The sequence below is a fragment of the Marmota flaviventris genome, chromosome 8, assembly GCF_047511675.1.
Source record: "Marmota flaviventris isolate mMarFla1 chromosome 8, mMarFla1.hap1, whole genome shotgun sequence".
NCBI lineage: Eukaryota > Metazoa > Chordata > Mammalia > Rodentia > Sciuridae > Marmota > Marmota flaviventris.
The window spans coordinates 4,061,159-4,083,280 of NC_092505.1; the positions used below are offsets into that span (position 1 = coordinate 4,061,159).

Genomic DNA, 22,122 nt, shown 5'->3' on the forward strand with positions numbered 1-22,122 from the left:
TTCCCTCGCTTCCCTCAGCTCCCAGGAACCCACACATCCTGGCTCTGCTCCAGCCTCCTGGCTGTGCCTACCCGGGACCCTCCTCCCCACCTCCTCTAGGGTGCGGGAGCCCAGGCCCCATCCCCGGCCTCCCCTCCTCTCCACCTAGGCTTGTGCACGGGGCGTGCACCTGCTGTCCTGGCTCTAATGCCACCTCTGCACATGGGCTCTCAAGCAGGTGTCTGTCTGGGGCCTCTTGTTTGAATACCCAGCTGCTCCTGGACAGCTGGTCTGAGTGTTAGGGAAGGCATTTCCAAAACCACAGCCAACCCCTCAACCATGAGACTCTTCCCAACAGGAAACCCACTCCTCTTTCCCGGACCTTCTCGTCCAGGATCTACCTACAGGGCTTCCCTCTCCTGGGTCTCCTTGGGGTCCGGGAGGTGAGTGCACGTGTGGCTCAGGGCCTTCTCAGTGGGTGCCCCCTCTGCCTGGAACACCTTCCCACTCATCTCCCGTCCTCCTCTCTGCCCCGGGGCTTCTCACTCCAGAGGCCGTCTCTGGCCATCTGCACAAATTAGCCACCCTTCCCTGCTCCTGTACTCTGCCCCGCCTGACGGTTTCCTCACAGCCCCTGTCCCCGTCCCTACTGTATGTTTACGATATGCCACTCTAACATGCAAGCTCCGCGCGGGCAAGGACTCCTGGTCACTGTTCACTGCCCATTGCTGTGTGCTCCCTGTCCAGAGCAGGCCAGGTGAAGGCCAAGGGCACATCTGACTCTGTTGAAGGCTGTCTTCACGGGCAGACAGAGCTACTGCCTTACGAATCAACAACTAGACTAGGATTTATCATGAACATGATAATTAAAGACTTGACAGGAGACTGGGGTCGTCATCTTGTGCTGGCTGATTACTGGAATCACCCAGGAACTTAGGGAACATGTAGAAAAGCATGGAATCCCCAACCCAGGGGGCGCGGTCTGGAATCCGGAATCTGTTCCTCAACGAGGTTCTGGGTGACTGATGACCAGCAGATGTGGGCACGGCTGACGAGCCCAGGAGGGCCGCTCTGCTGTCACTGTCACCGACAGGTGACCACATTTGTCCTCAGTCCTGGGTCATGGGGGCGTGCTCATGTATGCCCTAGCATGTTACAGCCTCTTTCACGACGCCCTCCCGTTCACTCTAAGTCAACAGTATGTAATGAGGACCTACCCAAAGCAGGGCGATGCTCTTCCTGGGGACAGATACCTCAACAGAGGGACTTGGAGCCTGTCCTCACTGAACTTCCACCTGGCCAAACACCTGACTGCTCCCAGTGGTTCCTCTCCCACCTGGCAGCCTACTGGACAGTGTCCTGCCCAGAGTCCACAGTCTAGTGGAGGGGCAGGCTGTGAATACCCTGGAGCGCTCCCCATGTTGGGCATGGTGACGCTCCTATCCTGCCGCCACCTCAACACTGCCTCGAGGTCCCATTTGAAGTCAGTGTCCTTCAACACCCCACCCACCAAACATCTACCTACAGCCACACGCTGTAGGCCTCAGTCAACGAGGGACTCTAGGTGACAGGGGTCCCATAAGATTATTCATGGAGCTGAGAAATCCCATCACCAAGACATCAAGTCACTGGGTGCAAAGCCTCGCATGCTCTGTGGAGCTGGTGTGGACAAGCCGTGCACAGGGTCACGCACATTTCGTGCCATTGATAATGATATATATTAGCTGTTACCAGTTTACTTATTAATAGGCTCTACTTCCATCATTATTGAGCATGACTCTTCCACTTGTAACAGAAAAGTTCACCATAAGACAGTGTGCAGGCAGCAGCCACACCCATCTCGTGTTTGCAGCCTTGCCGGATTGTACCAAGGGCCACCGGAGCGACTGACCTATGCCATCTGAGCTGCATGGGTGGACTCCAGGACGGTCCCACAGTGATGGAATTGCCTAACTAAGCCTTGCTCAGAACTCATCCCTGAGTGACACTCGAGTGCACGGTTCCTGTGCACGTCTACTCAGTGTGATCCACACCACGACTCACTCAACAAAATCTGTCACCGTCTTGGCTGGTCACTTAGCATGACGATCTTTGAAATAATTCATAGTGAAAATCGCATCACACATCTTAAAATTTCCTAAAAAATTAAAAATTATCTAAAAGCTGGCCTCGGACAAAGAGGAGATTTGCACATAGAGATTTCTCAATGCTCCCCACCCCCTGCCCCAACCAACCCAGTACCTCCACTGGTCAGCCTTCAACAGGGTCTTAAAACGACTATATTTTAGTTTTAATCACTGTCAATGATCCTAAAAAATGCTGGGTTTACTAGTTTGAAAAAATATTGATTACTGTTTAAAATGGCCAGAATTAACTCAAATTTTATCTCCTCCACTGCAGAATAGATCTTTGGAAAAGGGCATTAAGTGCAGAGTTTGAAATAACGTTTCACCGCACAGTTTCCTGAACTCTGATTTACACGGGCAGCGTCCTGAGCCTTGCGGAGGGCAGACAGCTCCCGTGAGCCTGCCTTGCTCTCCATCCACCGCCCAGCTCCCGGGCGATTTGGAGACTTGAGCTGGCCTCTCCACCTTAAATCTTCTCTGCCCAAGGAGGCTGCCAGGTTTGCAGATCAATGACCTGCCAGGCGGAGAGGCAGGTAAGAGTCACAGCAGAAAGCCCCAGCCTTTAAGAGCTGGATTTTGTACCAAACACTCCAGTCCTCTTGGTTTTACGTGTTCAGAAGCGTGGACAGCTCTGGGATAACTGGCTTTAAGCAATGTCATAATTTTCTGATTCACCTGAATGTCACGATTTTTGCCCTAAGTGGAGGTGTCTTGCTTTGTGAAAAACAAATTGACTTCACCCTCTTGTTCCCCTTAAAATTGGCTCTGGGGTGGCAAGAGCTGGGTGGCTCAGTGAATTCCTATGATGTTAACATGCAGTTGTTGGAGAACCAGATTCATAGGACACATTTTCTTATGAATCCAGAAAATAAAGCCAGGTGGGACGTCACTGTACGGGACCGGGTGTGCACCCCATCCGTCTCGTCCTTCCTGCCAACATAAAGTTGGAACAAGAAGACTGAGGGACCTGGTCACCCAGCATGGACAGACACAGTGTGAGGATGCACGTATGATGGCCACGGCAGCTGCAGGGGGAAAGCGGGAGCCCTGGACCTGGCCCGCGGCTGGGGAGAGTGAGGGGGTCAGCTCCAGCCGCACAGACCAGACGGCTTAAACAACAGAAGTCCTATGCTTTCCAGTTCTGGTGCTGAGAGTCCAACACCAAGGCAGGGGCAGGTGGCCTCTCCCCGTGGCTCACGGAGGACCGTCTTCTTGCTGCCTGTCAACATGGCTGTCCCCTGTGTGCATGAGCCCCGTGTCTCCTCAGGGCATCCTAGTTTCCTCTTATACGAACACAAGACAGACTGGAGTGGAGCCCACCCCCTGAGGACCTCATTTTGCCTTCGTCACCTCTGTAAAGACATCACTGTGTCCAAACAGTCACTCCCGAGGCACGGGGGGTTAGGACTTCAACTTGGGGAATTAGGAGACACAATTCAAGCATGATGGGGTGGGGGGTGGGGGCTGACCTGGTGCAGGGATGAGGCCCGAGACCTGGCAGCCCACGTGGTTTCAATCACTCCAAGACCCCAGGGGCCCGCAGACTGTGACATCCAACCCAGAGAGAAAACAGGCGATGACTTCTCGCTGCTTGAAGTGTCTACAAACCAACAGAGGCAAACTGAGGTCTGGGCTTCAGGATCCAAAGGCCTGGACAGTAGCAGTGCCCACCAGCTGTGTTATTCAGAGCCCCACAGGGACAGAAGCTCCCAAGTTACTCAGGAGGCCTTCAGGAAGGGGCCATTCATGCAGGTGTGGCTGGGGCAGTGGTGGGGACCATCCCCATCACCTCCAGAGGGGTAGGGCAGAACAAATGGCCTTGGACTCGCTGGGCCAGGAGAGAACTGGCAGGAGCTTGGAGGGACTTCCATTAGAGGCTGGGGTCATGAAGGGACATGCAGGCTGCCAAAGTAGGGAGGGCAGGGGAGTAGGATCTACATCACCTTTTCTCTGGCCCCAGTGTAACCAATCAGAGGCCAGAAGAGAGACCCTGGCCACACTGTGAAATCTGGCAGCTTAGCATGCCATCCAGAGGTCACGTCTGGGACCAGCCAACTTCCAAATCTTGGCTCTGCTCCCATGGACTGTGCCACCTCAGCAATGTAACCCATGGGTGCCTCAGTTTCCCCACCTGTGAGATGGAGATGAAAACTTGCTCACATCCCCCTAATGCCCACCAGTAGGTAGCTCCAGAAAATTCATCAGAAGATAATACTTTTCTCCAGTTTGTGGGTTAAAAATAAATAAATAAATAACCTGAAATTGTTTGGAAGATTTTTACATAGTTAGACGTTATGTTTCCATGTTAAGGATTTAAAGGTGTTTTTAAGGCAGCAAATAGACACTGCCGTTGGTATAAGTAGAGTCTCAGTGATGTTCACAGATCAGCTCGGGACTCGCAGAGGGTGGCCTCGCTGTGCCGAACACCCTTGTGCACTCTCACCACGGCTTCCCTCTCCAGTGCCCACCAAGGAGCGGCGCTGCTGGCCATTCGTCACCACAGTAACACTCAGAAAACCTGGAGCTGACTTTCTGGGTACTGAGAGCATGTAACTCATCTTCTTATTTTAAACAGATCTTATTTAAAAAAATAAACCAGATCAATGACATGCTGAAGGCTGGAATGGAAGCCAGGGACAGGCTACACCAAAGGCACCCAGGGGACAGCAGCTTGGCTCGCTGAGTGCAGAACAGAAGAGTCCCCTGGACCCCAGACCTGCCCGGTGTGCAACAGCCACTGGTGACCTGGCTCCCAGCAGGTGGGCCTCAGGAAACCATAGGTGTCCACTACGACTTAGTAAAGCCTCGTTCCTGATTATCTTGGGTAAAAACAGATGCAGACATATGTTCCTCCTGCACCCCAGTGGCTCATTGGATGCTCCCTGGGATGTGTCCACCCCAAGTTTGGGGACCTCTGACCTAGGAATTCCCCTTCCTTGATCAAAGCTCCTACTTGTGCCATAGGGCACGTTCCTGGATGAATGGCAGGACAGTACCCTCTTCCTCCACCTCGCTCTTCCCTTGTAGTGTATAGAGAGAGTCCTCGGTCCTTCCCAGGGTGCTCCGTGGTGTCAGTGAACTGGTTAGCTCACTCAGTTCCCTCTTGTTAAACATATGGACTGTTCCCATCTCTTCTGTTACCTGTAGTAATGGGGAAAAACCTTGCAAACTGCTTTTAGTATCCTTTCTGCTTTAACTTTTGTATAAACTTAAAGAAGTAGATTTCTAAGTCAAAGGACAAATGCATACATACTTCTGCTACACATTTCCAAATCTCTGTCCATGGGTATGCATGATAGGGCATTTCAAGAAAACTCTCTCTTGCCAAATAACTGTCTTCAAACATGCTCCGTAAATCACTCTTCTCCACCTTGAATGAAATCTTTGGCAAATACTGTATTGTCACAATAGCTTTGTGAAAATATATGTATTTTTAGGCATTGCAAGTCCAGTCTTAACTACTACCAAAACTTCCTTTTGACTTCGTCTTAGTTCATTTTGTGTTGTTTTAACTGAATACCTGAGGCTGGATAACATGCAAAGAAAAGAGGTTTATTTGGCTCACGATTCTGGGAGCTGAGAAGTCCAAACACAAGGTGCCAGAATCTTGTTGCAGGAACAGGGTGGAGGGGAGGAAAGGGAGCCAACTGCAGACAGAAGAGGCATGTGCTCAAGCCAGGAAGCAAGAGCCGCCGCAGGGCCAGGCTTGCTTTTTCATAGTCCACTCACTCCACAGGCACTAATCCACTGCGGGGAGATCAAACTCACTGTGGGCCCACATCAATTCCTTCACCAGGGTGGTCCAGACCCCACCATCTGCTGCTAGGTTCCCCTCTTTCGAGACCATTATGATGGGGACCAAGCTTCCAGCTCAGTTTCTGGGGTACCCAAACCACAGCAGGAATCCAAGGTGACGGGCCTGATTCAGGCTCCAGGTCTGCAGTAGGAAGGGGGTAGGTGGCTGTGCCACTGCTTCCCCACCTGGCTCCCACAGGGCCCCGGGCCTCCAGCACAGGCACCGGAATGGGGAGGTGCAGGCTCAGCACACCCACAAGTGCCTTGCATGGTATAACACTGGGTGAGGCTGGTGTCATGACCCGGGCACCCTGGGACATTCAGTGGGTGCTTCTGAGCCACCGCCTGGCCCGACACTTCCACCTGCAGCTTCCTGGTGTGGACAAGGCCTGCAGGGCTGAGTGGCCACTCCCTCCCTACTCACTGGCACCTGCCAGTCAACCGAGCCAACAAGCACTTTCTGTGTAAGCCCAGGTGGAAACGCCTGGGGGTCCCCTCTGCTGCTGCTGGGTAACAGCAGCTGCTATGGTCGTGTCCCCAGAAGAGCATGTGTTGGAAACCTAATCCTCAAAGCCACATGCTGAGGGTGTTCAGAGGTGGGTCTCTGGGATCATGAGGTAGGGCCCCCATGATGGCATCATGGCTTTATAAGAAGAGGGAGAGACGGAGCTGGCATGCCTGCATATCTCCCATGTGACACCTGGGTGCTGACACGAGGTTCTCGGACCTCCCAGCCTCCAGAAACAAATTAAATAACCCGTATTCTTTACAAATCACCCAGACGGTGGTGTTCTGTTACAGTTTATGGTACCACTGAACCGTGAATTAGAAAGACCAGGACATAACCTCAGACAATATGAAAGCAAATGAGCACAGCTGTGTCCTAATAAAACTTTATTTACACAAACAGGCAGTGGCCATATTCAGTCCTGGTCTTATTCTCCCCACCTCCCGTCTGTCCCTTGCAAACTCCCTGGGTGTTCTTCTCATGTGAGGTCCCTTTAGTGATGACCAAAGTCTAAATCCTTCTAACAGGATCCACACCTTCCCCACTGGAAATAATGCCTTACGAAGAAAGACTATAGCAGCAAGTTTTGAGGTGTGTCCTTCCATACTTGGGAAATTTTGAGAACAGAAAAAGAATAGCACATTTCCTATTTGTTAGTTTACCCCCAGAGTTATGAGGGTGCATCAACTGAAATTTTTTGGCTGAAAATAAACAAATAAACAAAAAATGTAGATTGAGTGACTAGAACATGCAGGGATTTGTTTTTCTCCCAGAGATGCTGGTGTTAGATCAACATCTCAGAGGCTTGGCATCTCGACTATCCTCCTGACCTCTCCCTTAAGGTCAGATGTGGCTGTTCCTGACAGAAGCCTGCGTTTTCACTAAAAGCAGAGAGTGGGAGGAGCATTACCTGGCAGCCCTGCACCTGGAACAGGAAAGCAAGCTTCCCTAAATCCCCAGGAGAGCGCCACTCAGGGCCTACAGCCCAAAGGAAGCCACTGTAAAAAGTCCTCAGGTCTGCAGAAAAGCTGGGAAGGTGTTTCTGTCAAGTCAACCACTGACAAGGCAAGGTCACATGCGATGAGCATCACGGCGTGGGTCCCACAGGACACGTGCTCGAGGCCCTGTCCGCACACAGCCCTGAATCCCGGCCTTTCAACGCCTCTCTTTCCAACGTGAAGGGCCAGCCAGTAACCAGGACATGGCAGGGAAAGTCTCTGTGAGTTAGAAACCGTGGCAGGTGCAGAGAAGTGGCACTCAGAAGAGGCAGATGAGAGACAGGCAGCAGGAAGAAATGTCACACAAAATCGTCATTCGTTTCCTCGGACACAGACAGAGAAGAAAAGCAACTCTGAGCTGTGAGATGGACAAAAAGGGGCTCCCAGGGAAGAAGAAAATGCTCTTGAAAACTCAAACCACGGCAGCTGAAATGAGAGAGCAGAACCCAAGAGACAGACACGAGAGTGGGAGAGGGAGGCGAGAAGGCCCAGTGTCCACACCCAGGAGGCCGACAGGAGAGGACGGGGGAGCTCCAGGCTCTGCACCAAGCCTCCTGCATTTCTAGACTGCAAACACTCCCCGAGCGCCCAGCACAGAAAACAAAACAGAAGAAAAACCCAGGCTCAGACAGTGGAGAACGTTCCCACCGCCAGGTCCAAGAGCGTCTCAGATGTCCCCAGAGGGCCAGGAGCCAGTTGAGACCACGTGAGAAGAGCTTCCAAACTGAGCAGATGCTGTATCAGAGCCAGGACTGCTGGGCTCCTGGGGCCCAGTGGCTCCCCCAGGGGGTGGGGACCGGAGCTGGTGACAGACCTGAGGGATGGCAGGACGTGGGTCACTGGCCGTGCCACGCCCCTGCACCCACGAGGAGCCCCCACAAAGCTGGGTTGGAGCGTGAGGCTTGACCTGGAGGTCCTGGAGGTCCTGCATTGCTGCTGAGGCCTTCCACTCCTGACCCCCAACCCAGGACAGCGAGTGTGTGTCTGCAGAGACAGAGACAAGCAGCCCCGAGAAGCACCAGCTCAGGGGAGGAGCCCAGCACATCGCCAGGTTCCACAAGCACAGAAGTCTCTCCTAGGGACACAGGAGCAAGGAGGTGGACAACAGAAGACGCATGTGCCCAAATGCTCGTGTATCTACTAATCAAAGGATGGTGACAAGGACGGCAAATGCTTGTAAAATCCGTGCATACAGCCAGTGTCACTGAATGATGGGGATATACTGAGCAATGCATTGTCAGTCGGTTGCATCATTACGGGGACGCCAGGGAGCGCCTGCACAGACCTAGACGACAGCCCACGGCACACCTGGGCTAAGTGGCCCGGCAGTTTCTCTACTGAACACAGAGGCCACTGTGGCACCATGGTAGGTAGGTGTAAATCTAAACAGAGACTCAGGAAAGACATAACACAGTATTAGAGATAAAAAATGGTACACCAGTGTAGGGGCTCTTACCCTGAACGGAGCCTGCGGGGCTGTGTGGCTGTGGGGAGGTCCTCTGTGAGCCGGGAGGCGTGGCAGGGCCTGTGCGCCACCGCAGACTGCTACCACTGAACAAGCGGGCTACACCCAGGAACAGGGTAAAGCGATCCTTTCCTCCGCATCCTCTCCAGCATTTATTATTAGTTGTGTTCTTGATGACGGCCATTCTAACTGGAGTGAGATGGGATCTCAGTATAGTTTTGATTTGCATTTCTCTAATTACTAATGAAGTTGAACATTTTTTCATGCATTTGTTGGCATTTGTATTGCTTCTTTTGAGAAGTGTCTGTTTAATTCATTTGCCTATTTATTAATTGGCTTATTTAATTTTTTGCTGTAAAGTTTTTTTGAGCTCTTTGTATATTCTTGATATTAATCCTCTTTCAGAAGAGTAGCTCCCATTCGGTAGGTTCTCTCTTCACATTCCTCATTCTTTCCTATGTTATGCAGAAGCTTGTTAACATGAAGGCATCCCATTTATCAGCTCTTGGTATTATTTCCTGAGCTTTAGGGTCCTATTGAGAAAGTCATGCCTGTGTCTAGGAGGTGCATGGTTTGTGGTCTAATTCCGAGGCTGTGAGCTGACTTTTGTGCAGGATTAGAAGTAAGCGTCCAGTTTCGTTCTTCTAGACGTGAGTAACCAGTTTTCCCAGCACCATTTGCTAAACAGGCTGTCTCTTCTCCACTGTATCCTTTGGCACCTTTTCAAGGATCAGATGACTATGCTTGTGTGGGTTGTGCTACACTTTTAAACGACTGGCGGTGCAATAGGTTTGTTTCTACTAGCACCACTGTGAGCGCTGAGTAACGTGTTGCTGTGTCTCACAGAGTGGTGACAATGTCACCAGGCGACAGGAATCCTTCAGCCCCATTCTCACCCTACAGGACAAGCATTGTATGCAGACTGCCATTGATCACGCTGTCATTCTGTGGAGCGAGACTGTACTTAAGAACCCATGTTACGGAGAGTACAATAAAACCAGGGCATAGTGAATTCTTATGTGCAAAATGCTCTGGGGCCTTCCTTTGGTAAACACGTGTGTGGATCACAGGACGCTCACGGATCTGGGACTTGCCACCTGTTTGTGAGCACGCAGCTGTTCCAGAGGTTTTGAAAGTCCTTATGGTCCCAACACTGAATCCCGCAAGCAGGTCGTGATTTTGAAGGACAGTTTTAAGACGACTTCATGACAATGGGGCTGCAGTGATGCTCCTGAGTCACTCAGCAGTGGACAGCAACTGCTGTTTCATTCCTCAAATGTGGGCCTCGCCTGCACCGGCCATGCAGGCACCGGGGAACCCAACGTGCCTGTGTGCCGCGCCTTGCAGAAGCACCATGCTGAAGGGTTAAGCCTCCTCCCCACACCTGTGGCCTCCCAGTCTGTGACAGGAGGGGGTGACAGTGCCCCACACCTATCTCCTCAGCAGAGCCCCTCAGCAGAGCCTAGCTGAATTGACCTCTCAGAAACCCCTAGGGATGAGCCCCTGCTGTCCCCACCTATTACTGTCTCTATCATACCCGGTCCCTATCCATGACTCCTTAGGTCTTCTAAATAAACCACTCACACTCATACCCTCATGCCTGTACGCAGGGGAGCATAACGTCTGCATACTCTATTCTCATAAAATCCAATCTCAGAGCACACTTTAAAACAGATGAAGATGAGCTTCTGCCAAGGCAGGTGTCTCAGAGGGGCCCCACACATGCGCCCACACTGAGCGCCTCCTGGGCATGGTCTGCATCTCCAGGCTCATCCTGGAGCTGGTTGCCCCCAGCTTCTTGGGCCTGGGCCTTGTCTGAGTCTGACTGCACCTCTCAGTGACATCTCCCCAGCACCCATTCTAACTCTTGACGTACAACACCCATGGCCAGGCTGTGCTGTGACACGGCACTTAATCAGAAATGCTGTGTGCTTTCTTCACAATCCGTCTTCCTCCCAAAGACCATCTTTGTCTGGTTAACTGCTCAGAATGGGCTTGGTATACAGTAGGTACTTAATAGACATGCTGAATAAAGGAATGAAAGCAAGCCCAGGCTTCAGAACTAGTTCGAAATTCTTTTTCCTCTCTGGTCCCCAATCACTTCAGTTAGCAGGCACTGCCAAGCCTTTCGGGATCTTGCTGTCAGGAACAAGGAAGGACAGCAAGATGGCAGCCATCAGCAGGTGTCCCCTCTGCCCCTCCCTGTGCCTGTGCAGTGGCTCCCGGTGGACATTCCGCCCTTGCTCCTTGGGCATGTGTGCCAGGCGCTAGTGGGGGCTTCTCACTCCTCACTGCTTTCACTTTGACCAGATCCTTCTCTGGTGGGGGCATCACGTGTGCTGCAGAATGCTGAGCGGCACCCCTGGCCTTCACCTGTCCAGGTAGCATCACGCTACTGGTGAAGACTCAGATGTCTCCAGGCAATGCCAGTGTCCCCTGGGCAGGCCGTGCTGGCCTCGGGCTGAGAACCACTGTTAGGCCTGTTTGCATGGAGGTGAAGCTCTATTCTCACCTCTGCAGGAGGGCGAGGAAGTGCAGGTGGGGCGACAGAAGTCTTGGCTTTGGGATGAGCAAGCAAGACTGAGGTTCCTTCGGGACACAGACCCGGGATGTGAGTGCCTAGCCCTGTTCCGTTTTGTGTTGTTCTGTTTGTCTTCCCAGCTTTGTTTCCTGGCTCTTGCCTTTTGCTGAGCTAAGATCTGGGAAGCCCGTACCATGCGGCATACTACCCCAGCATATCTACCCGGTGCACGCCAAACAGTAGCAGTGGAGTGCATGTTGCTTTATCTGTACAATATCTGCCTTCTTGGAAACCACTAGGGAAATGAGGAGGCCGAGGCCTGGCATGGCTGGCCTCAATGCAGACACTGGCAGAGTGACCCCCTGGAGCCCTCTCCTCATTGCTGTGACTGATCTGCTCTCGCTGTGACCCTGGGAAACAGGCTCAACACTGTTGAACGGGCTCTGAGGGACGGCATGATGTATGTTGGAACCCAGGTGTCTGCAACAGCTGTTTTACCAGGTGAGATGATCTGCCCTCCTCCGCCTGCTGACTCTCAACCTCTACTTGGGATCCCACGCAAGTGGCTGATAGACCCACGACTCACAAGGTGCTGGGCATATGGCCAGCCCTGCAACACAGGATTTAAATGGGCTCTACCTGCTCATCCAGGGGCAGCCCTCAATTTTCCCCAGGAAGGACACTCCAGAGAGCACAACACCTACTCTTACCACATTTCCTTTTTTGCTTTAGCAAAAAAAAAAGACAGGACCACCCTCTAATTAAAGGGAGTAGGCGGCACAAGGATGTGTTTCTGGAGTTTTTGTAACAATTTCCAGTTGGCGGCTGAGACAGCTTCCTCAGGGCAACAGGGTAACCACCGCCTGGCTGCTCCCAGGTCCCATCTGGTCTGCAGAGGGATGTCTGTTACATCTTGGCTCATCTTGGCTTTGGGATGAGCAAGCAAGACTGAAAGAACCACGCTGTGTTAAGCACCTCTGGTTCATGTTCACTTTGCTTCCTGATAATTCGTTTTTCTGGATTCACAAACTTTTGCTCTGAGACAGGTTGGAAATTTCAAAAGGCAGCCTTCAGCCCCGAGACTTGGAGACTCTGAGCGGCACTGCCTCAGGACTTGAGCCTGGAGAAAGCCTTCCTGGTTTCCAACCTGCCCAACACCAGGAAGCTTCTGAAGCAGTCCACCTGAGAAAAGATTCTCAAAGGGCAGAGAGGGAACCCCCAGCCAAGTCACATGTCCAGGAAGGTGACAGAACAGAACTCTGTGTACAGGCACCACTGGCAGGGGCTCTGGCCTCCATCACAGCCCCCAGATAGCGTTCAAGTGCAGCCCTGGACGCTGCTCTGGGGGCTTGAGGATTGCTCCTAGGTCAGAGCTGGAACATGCAGCTTCTCATCCCAGGTGCGGAACCTCATCCTTTAAGTGTGGACTGGGTCCCAGGAACCTCTGTTTTTAACCAGCTCTGCAAAGTATTCCTCGTCCTCCCACGGTCAGTTGATCTGGGGCAGCAGTGTCCCCAGACGTGACCATGAGCCAGCAGCAGGCCCCTCCCCATGCCAGGACACTGACTGAGATGACTGCACTTCAGCAGACCCTGGGTTCCCTTCTGCAGAGAGTCAAAGCAGCACTCATCCGGGGGTGAAAAATGAGGGCTCAAAAATGCTCTCCAGCAGAACAGAGCACAGCAGCGGGGTCTTGGAGCTTCTAGAAGAGATCTCAGGTTGTCTGGTCATGTACCTGAATTTACAGGTGAGGATAACAGCAAGCAGATTTGGGATCTGCACCCAAAGCCCCGGATTCCTAACCACTGCGCACACCACAGTTGCTTCTGCTTCCTGATGGATTTTCTGATGGAGAAACACCTATGCGTTTCCTTGGAAGGCGCAGCATGCAGTGGAGAGGGCCCAGGAGCTCCATGGAGGCCTCTGGAAGCCACCCCCTTCCTTTCCTTCCAGCTTTCCTTCCAGCAACCAACCCTCCCTCCGGTCAGAGCTGCCGAGGTCCGAAAGCCCGACCTGGAAAACTTGGATTCCATGCCTTCACCTTTTCCTCCAGGGTGTGTCTTCCAGAGGGCTGCCTTAGAGGTCTTCTTTGGGTTCTGGCAGGGGGTCTGTGTGACTGGCACAGACCTGCTGGGTCTCCCTGGGTCTCCGCCCACTGCCAAGGCCCTTTCCGGAGCACTCAGTTTGGAGGAGCAAGTAGTCTGCAGTGGGAGCATGAAGAGGCTGTCCTGGCAGCCAGGATAAGTCCTCCTCCTGCCACTCTCAGGGGCGTGAGGTGGCAGAAGTGTGCTCTCCCTGGCCTTTTACGGCTCCCTGGAATGATGAAGCTGGCCCGGGCAGCCCCACTTGCCCTGGCAGACAGTCCTCTTTGTCTTCCCCAAATGGCAGAGCTGGGAGCGTGCACTTCTAGGTACAGGTATATGATGTGCCACATACTAAAAATCTGAACACATCCACCCTGAAGCCCGTGTTGGATAGCAAGCACCAACTCAAAGACGACCGGCTCCTTTTGTTTCCCTAATGTGGTTATGTCTGCACTCCCAGAGCGCTTTTTCTTCTTTTGAGAATTCTAAGAACAAAGAAGTGTCCATTTTTTATTGAGTAGCAATAGGCAAAATAGCAAATAGTCCATTTGGGCCAGGAAGGCGCCCAGGGGAGCCACGTGACAGCCTATCCAACCATCCTGCCCTCGTGTATGCCTGTGTGCACGCGTGCACACACACAATCTTACAGAATATGTGACACACACTCTGCCTCACACTTCACCTGTAAGTGTGCATTCACAGCCAGAGAAGTTACAGAAGCCATTATGAGCCATGTACCTGCCTCACAGGTAGGTTATTTTCCAGGTGGTATCCACTGTTACAAAGGAACAAAGAACCCCAGTGTTTACCAAGGCTGGACAGCAGAGCAGGGTGACCAGGAGGTGGGAGCCATGGCAGACAGCAAAGGAGCCAAGAAGGGGCAGAAGGCCATCATTAGTCATGAACAGAGACTCGTGGATGGGATGCAATAGTACCTGCTCACCTGCAGGCCGGGCTACCCAGCTCCTGCTGCGCTCTGCAGGAAGGTGGTGCAGGAATCAGCAGCCACCAGGCCACCCTCTGCCTCAGCCTAGGTGGACCTTCCAGGGGATAAGACTTGACCTGCTCTGAGACACAAAATACATCCCAAGGCACACTGTCAGATGGCTTGAGGGAAGAGAAATGAACTGCTCCTCACAGGTGCAGTACAGTTGCATACCTCCACCATAAGGAGGAATCACTAGTCCTGATGGTTACAGTTTTATATGATGTGCCCCCTCCAAAACTCATGTTGGAATTTAATCCCCCCTAGGAGACAGGAAGACGTGGGACTTTAAAAGGTGATCAGGGCTCTGCTGTTGTGAATGAGTTAATCCAATTCTGGTGATTAACAGAGAGGTTACTTTGGTTTTGCAGTGTTGGGGATTGAACCCAAGGCCTTCCACATGCTAGGCAAATGTCCCACTTTAGCCCTACCCTATTGAGTTATCCTCAGCAAGTCGGCTAGAGCAGCCAGTTTGGTTAGGTCTCTTGCCCTGTGATGCATGTGCTGCCCTGGGACTCTGCCAGCAAGAAGGCCACCACCAAGATGTGGCCCCTTGGTCCAGGGCTACAGATGGGAGCCAAAATAAATCTCTTTTCTTTACAATTTGCCCAATTTGTGATATTGTGGGTAAAAGCAACAGAAAACAGACTAAGACAGGAATAGCTAAACTTATCCTTCCCCTTTTGGTTTTCAGTAAGCAGCGATCAGCAATCGTTGCTGGAGGAAGCAGGCTGGAGGAGCAGAGCGCCCAGCACAGGACGATGGGCTCAGTCAGCCCACCTGCGACACAGGGAAGCGGGCAGTAAGACCACGGGAGAAGTCCTGGAGGGGCCGGGCTGTCATTTCATACTAAATATATCCTGATTCAGCAGGTGCCTCACAAAGTCTTTAAAACATGAAATACACAAGCTTCAAAAATCTGTGTTGTTCCTAACAAGAGTGTTTTATTAGTCAGAGGTATTTAAATATTGCTGACCCAAGATGGCACAAGTTGGATATATTTCTGCCATTATACACTAATTTCAGAGGTTCTAGAATGAGGTGGCAACATGATAAGAGACATATTAAAATTCTAAGCGATTACTCTCTAATGGGGAAACCAATACAGAAACAAAGAAAAGCTGCGAAACCCTCTCTCCTCCTCTCCCATCCCCCAGCGCACCGCCTTGCCGTGGGCTCCACGTCAGTCCCACACCAAAACCACCATTTGCTCACTGCTGCTAATGAACATTACACTTGAAAGACTGAGTGAAGTTACTGGCAATTAAAAAGTGTGAGAGAATAAAACCTACTACAGAAAGATAAACTATAATGAACTTGTGGGCTAAATTGTGTCCTCCAACATGACACAGATCCCACGCCACTTAACAGTAGGAGACGTTCTAAGACATGCATCATTAGACGGATTTTTTACTGCGCAAGTATCACGGAGTGAGTGTGCTTACACCAACTAAGACAGCTACAACGTCACCACACCGCACAGGGTCATAGGACCACCATAGTATATGACATCTGTGGTTGTCCATGGGGCAACTGCATGTGCTGAAGAACTGTCCCTGGAAGCTCTTCTGCAAAGTAGGTCCGTTCAGATGCCTAAGATAAAGTCAGGTAGTCTGATGGCTAGGTCCCTAAAAAAACAGAGGAATTTGAACACAGAGACACCAGAGGGGAAAATGTCACAGAAAGATGGAGGCAGAGGTTGGAGCAGTGCAGCTGTGAGCCAAGGACCCCTGAAAGCCATTGACACTGAGAACAAAGAAAGGGACCTCCTCTGGGGCCCTGGGAGGAGAATGTCCCTGCTGGTACCTTGGCTGAGAGAATAAACTTCAACTGGTCCAGTCTCCAGCCTAGGGGTTTCTCAGGGCAGCCTGGGTGGGGACGGGAAGCTTGGGAAGATTCACCACTTGCCCACAGGCACAGGTGTGACATAGCCACACCCAGGCATTCCCAGAAAGATGAAGGTGACTCTTTTAAAAGGTTACTGTAACTAAAATCATACAGCGCAGTGGCACAGGCTGCAGACTGGAACAGGCAGTGTTCTTGGATGAGCACCCCTGCTCTCTTCCTCCCTAGGACACAGTCCTGGCTCGGAATCTCAGATTTCCCATCTGAAAGCAATTCAAATAATTGCGTGGACGCGCAGGATGTCATGAGAGTTCACTGAGGTGAGCTGGGCAAAACCCTTAGTGTGAGGGGCTGAGCACAGCTTGGTGGCAGAGTCCAGAGCCCTGGCAGGTGCCTGGGGCTCCATCCCCTGCAGCACCAACCAACCAACCAACAACAAAAGGTCCATCATGGTGCTGCACACTCGATGGGCAAGAAGGGAGGCAGCTCTTCCGACTGCAGTGACAGTTTCTCCAGCTCTGGCCATCCCCACCCCATTGCTCTGAGCTGATTCCTGGGCCTGCCTTTCACATCCTCTGTAATTGAGCCTTTGATAAATTCCTCTGCCGAAGCCCGCAGGTTGCTGCTCTTCACCTGAAGGAGCCAATGGTAGACTAGCTGTGACTTTCTTGCCATCTGAACCTCTGTATCTTGCACATTTGTATCTTGCTTTTTGTCTTTAAGAGTTTACCACCTTAGATATTTGTTCCACCAAATGTCCTCTTGCCACCTTCCTTTCCCTCCGTCAGCTTTGTGATTCAGGGACCCTGGATGAATTACTGGGAAAAATCTGAACTTCAACTCTATAAGCTTGGAACAAACTTTCAATCCAAAGTCTCCCAGTTATCAACTAAGAGGCTGATATCCGAACACATGCCCCCAAATGATTCCTTGGCTGTTTATATTTGAGTGCTTAAATATGAAAACAGATTTCCCGGCTGTTCATCCATATTAGTGGAGACAACAGAAAATCTTTCAACAGAAGCCCCAAATGCTTCCATGAAGCCTCTATAAAGTGTATGGCTGCAGACCTTTCCTATCTTCATCTGGATTTACTGTGTTAGCATGAAAGATTTTTTTAAATAATGGAAATTGCTATAATTATAATCACTTTAGAACACCATTATTATTATTAAGACCAAATTGCATGGTTCCAGCAGATGCTGGTTCTCCTGTTGGAAAGAAGTCACATAATGGTATCAGTGTGCAACCCGGCTCTTATCTCCATGCCAACGTGGGCCAGCTCACGGCTGTGCCGCTCTCACTTGGGTTTCTGGGCAGATGTCTATGACTCCTCACAGAGTGGCGAGCAGAACAATGGACCCCCAGTTGTTGATTAAAGCCTTCAGGGAACAAGCACACTCCCAAGGGCTGGCTTTCCCACAGGAGACAGGGATCTGCAAGGCTCAGCTCCTATCAAACTCCTCCCTCCGTTCCTTGGGCACTCGTTCCTGGATCCAACTGTGCACTGTGTTCTTCTTCAAGCTTTGCCCTAAAGGAAGGAGGCGATGGGGCAGCTGCGGGGTGGGGAGTCCAACTGCAGTTACACATGAAGTCACTAACACCTTGAGGTGTGAGCTTGCGGGATCTCTGGCTGGAAAGGCTAGTTCAAAACCACAACCCAAGAAGTCAGGAGGTGTGAGGGGGAAAGGAACAGGATGTGGCTGGTGGCTGGGAAGCTGGGTGCTGGAGTCCAGCTCCCTGGGTTCTACTTCAGCTCTCTCTCTCTTTCTTCCCCTGTTGCCCTCGCAAGTCACTCAGCCTCTCCAAGTTCCAGATTTCTCATCTCCCTGATGCACATAAGAACTTCAGGGGTAAGAGGTTGTGAGGATTCCCAGGAAAAACACACTTGGAATATTCCGCAGTGTCTGTCAGGCACGGGGCCCTCGGACACTATCCATGTCTATGAACTCCCGAAAGTCCTGGTTATTTATTGCTTGAATTTATAATCCTATTTTTCTTTCCACCTGAGCAATTTTTATTCAGGCTTCAGAGAATCAGCAGAGAATAAATGCATGACTCTTGACCATTAACAGAGTGGGAGGTGGCTGGAGGGCAGGGAGGATGGGACCACAGTCAGCTGAGGAGGCTTAGTGGCCCATGAGGGGTGGCATTCTGCGAATGCCCTGCTGGTGGTCAGGACACCTCAGGGCAGGACAGGAGTGAACAGGATGTATGTCACCAACACCTAAGGGTTTACAGTAGGCCTGCAGAAAATGATGTACATGGATTTTTGCTATAAAGCAGCTTATCACTAAATCAAGCCAGGAAAGAGGTCCCAGATATTTCACTCCCCATCAATTTAAAAGTTATATCTGTCTTTATAAAACAGCCTGCCCTGAAAACATGCTACTGTTTGAGAAATAACCTTGATCCAATCACCTCTTTGGCTATGGTAAAGATATGAGCACAGGCGCTCAGTGTGTTACATTCTGTTAATTAAATTAATTAAACTTCATCATTTTGAAAGAAAGGTCATCGAATTAATTAACAAAAGCAAGCTATTACTTATGAATTTTTTTTTTTTTTTGAGAGAGAGAGAGAGAGAGCCCAAGAAGGATTTTTTATTTCTTCTCGAGACTTTCTCTTGCACTTTGCTCTGGAAGGAGGGCTTCCAAGCTTCCTTTATCTCAGCCTACTAGAACTGCCAGCATTCACTGTATCTCAGTGAGAAGTCCCTTCTAAAGCCAACACTAGCTTTTTTTATTTTTCCCCAAAAAAGGTATAAGTTTCTCAAACAGGGAATCATTCAGGGCTTGTTCCAAGAGATTTCACAGGACACAAAAAAGTCTATCCCATGTCCCGTGGGATCTTGTGAGAAGCAATTCACAAGGTTCCCACCGCCACGTGGTGTCCTCATGGGCCACTAAGCCTCCTCAGCTGACTGTGGTCCCATCCCCCCTGCCCTCCAGCCACCTCCCACTCCTGCAGCCACAGAGAAGGCTCACCCCATTCCAAACAAGCAGCCAGAATAGGAGCTGAGAAAAAATAATGCATTTTGAAGGTTATTTTTCTTTGTTAAACTAATTAAACAACTACAGAAGTTGTTCAGTCCTATTTCCTTTTTTTTAAAAAAAGAACTAGCATGGCATATCTTTCCTCTTTAAGTCTTGAATAATTTAATTAGAATTATACAAAAGTCATGAATATGTTCTATTTATGGGCGATCATAGCAGAATTAAAACCCAAATGACAATGTTAAAAATAAAAATAAAGTATCTTTACAGCGTATGCAATGAGGAGAAAACTCGACTTCACCCGTGCACTGGGGACTCTGAAGGGAACAAGGGGTCAGATCAACTCCTGGTAGGCTTCTTCCTTTTTATTTTCTTAAGATGTCCCTTACTACCAAAAAATATTAATAAATGAACATCCAAGGAAGAGAAAGGGAAAGCTGTTCGACTGGAGTCTTGTTCTGTCACCGCCTCGCTCAGCCTGCACTTCACACCTCCCAGCCACACGCGGGGAGACGCGGCTCCGTGCGCAGGGGCAGCCAAGGAGCCAACAGACAACTCACAGAGAAAAGCGGGCCAGAGGAAACGCAGCTCGCTCCGCAGGCGGCAGCGAACCACTTCGGAACCTGGCTGCTTTTAGCTGAGCTCATGTACAAATCCCTTTAAAGGGTACTGCAGCTTGGATGCCGGCCACGAGCCTCTTTAAGCAGCATGTGAGACAGCGTGGGGGGCAGGGGACAGCAACACGAGGTGATTTCTCCCAACCCATAGCATCTCGCCCAAGGCCCCTGCTACCTATCCTGATGGAAGGAGGTGTCTTTCGCGTGAAGGAAATCGCGCCGGAGGCGCATTACAGGTCTCTCGCGGGGCCAGCCACACTGGAGGCCCGGGGCTAACAAGTTCTGAGCACTGGGCACAGCACTCAGCGGCGCCTAGGGCACGGGTCAGCCATCCCTCGCCCCGCCAGCGCGCGGGCACCCCCGCTCCCCGACCCCCAAGCCCCTTTGAGCTCCCCACTCTTCTCTCCCCTCCAGCTGCCGCTTTAGGGGCGACGTTAGGCTCACGAAGACATCTCTGGGCACCTCCCCACTCTGCCCCGAGCCCCTGAAAAGCCCGCGGTTGCAGCCAGGAGGACTACAGGGACCGCGGGCGCCGGGTCCGTAGGGCGGGCGGGAGCCTACTGACCTACCTTCTGGGGGGGAGTCCCAATCAGCATCTCCAGGTAGTAGCCGCGGCCAGAGTCCCCCTGCAGATTGTCCACCATGGCCAAGAAGTTGGCATTGACTCCAGCGGGTTCCAAGGCGAGCGCCAGGCCATTGGCGCGGGCCAGTGCGGAGGTCACGGGCTCTGGGGCGGGCGAAGCCGGGTGGCGGGTGGCCGAGGCCACTTGGAGGGGCAGCGTGAAGGGCGCGGGGGCCAGCGCGGGGGCCGCGCGAAGGAGCCACTGGGCCAGCAGCGGCAGCAGCAGCGCCCTGGCCGGCGCGCCCATAGCCGCGGCGGAGCCGGGAGGAGAGCCTGCCGGTGCGGCGCGGGCGGCTCAGCAACTTGGCGGGCACGCGAGGCTGAGGGGCGGCGGGGCAGGGCTGGCCGCGCACCGGGCCGGCGGCGGCGGCGCAGGAGGGGCGGAGGAGCCGGGGAGGAGGCTCACAGGCGGCGGCGGTGCCGGAGCCGCCCCAACCCGCGCCTCCAACTTGAGCAAGTTCTTCGCCGCTGCCCCCTCTGGCGGGCGCTGGCTGCCCCGCAGGGGCCCCTCCCCGTGCCCAAGGTCAAAGCGGGGCGCGAGGGCCCCCGCGCCGGTCCGGCCCACTCGCTGGTCTCGGGCCGCGCCTCTTCCCCGGGAAACTCGAGTCCTGAATTTCCTCGGAGCGCGCTCGGGAGGCTGCGGCCAACGGATGTGACGAGGCTCATCTGATATCAGAGGGAAAGTTTCAGGAACCCTTAAAGGGGCAGCGAGGGCCCGAAATACCCCCGGGGTCCCGCGCGCGAGCGAGCCCGCCGTGTCCCCTTGCCCTTCTGCGGCGGGGGCTGCTGGGGTGACTTGGGGGTCAAGGAAGAGAGCAGGGAATTGTGAAAGAGCCGCGAGGCTCCCAGCGAGTTGGAGCCTGCGCTCCCCCTCTCCAAGTGCATCTCCACCGGCGCCGGCTGCTTCTCGGGGCATTTCCCGAGCGCGGACTCCCCCGCCTCGGTTCCTACCCACTCCTCCTTCCTCCTCGCGGCGCGTGAGCGGGGTGTGCTGGAGTGGAGGCTGGGAGAGCAGAGCGCTGGGGGAAGCAGGCGAGGACGCGAGAGCTTTGAAATCCTTTGGGGTGGGGGGCTGGGCGGCCGTTTGCTGCCTATGGGAGCCTCGCCTCTCCTAGAGCGCCTTGCACTACCAGCTGGGGAGCTGGCGCCCGCCACTGGCTTTGAGTCTGGGCTTTGGGTCCCAAGTTCGTCCTCATGCAGAGGAGATCCTACTAAGGACTGCTCTCCCCTTCCCCCAGGGGTCCCTTCAATTCATTTAGAAAGTTGGTATCAGAATCCAAAATCAGGGCTGCCGCGTCTAAGCCCTGCCTTTGAAACCCCATCCCTACTGCCGCCTGGCCTGGCAGATCACCTAATTAACAACTTGTTCAGCCCTAGACGCCAAATCTGCAGAAATGCTATCATACAAGCAATGAGGCTTATTTTATTTTAGATACTGAACGCAGAGGGTACAGTTACACTAACTAAAGCCATTGATTTCTACCGAAACAAGGAATAGAAAAGTCTTTCTGCCTCCTCCACCTGAATTATGTTGGCTGTTTTCAAAAAACACACAAGCCCATCTTCAAACAGTGGGGAGGT

General features: G+C 52.3%; 1 protein-coding gene across 3 annotated transcripts in view; it reads right to left on the reverse strand.

Moving 5' to 3' along the window:
• Positions 1-21,159, reverse strand: part of Bace2 (beta-secretase 2) — a 99,272-nt gene extending 78,113 nt beyond the window's left edge. For 2 of the 3 annotated variants that reach the window (XR_011708283.1, XR_011708284.1), the window contains exon 1: positions 20,489-21,159. Coding sequence is in view for 1 of the 3 variants with exons in the window: in XM_027929198.3 (XP_027784999.1) it covers positions 20,489-20,788 (300 nt within the window). In the remaining 2 variants the exon portion in view is untranslated. The remainder of the gene's footprint in view (positions 1-20,488) is intronic. The other variant, XM_027929198.3, reaches the window with a different exon arrangement.
• Between the last annotated feature and the right edge of the window lie 963 nt (positions 21,160-22,122).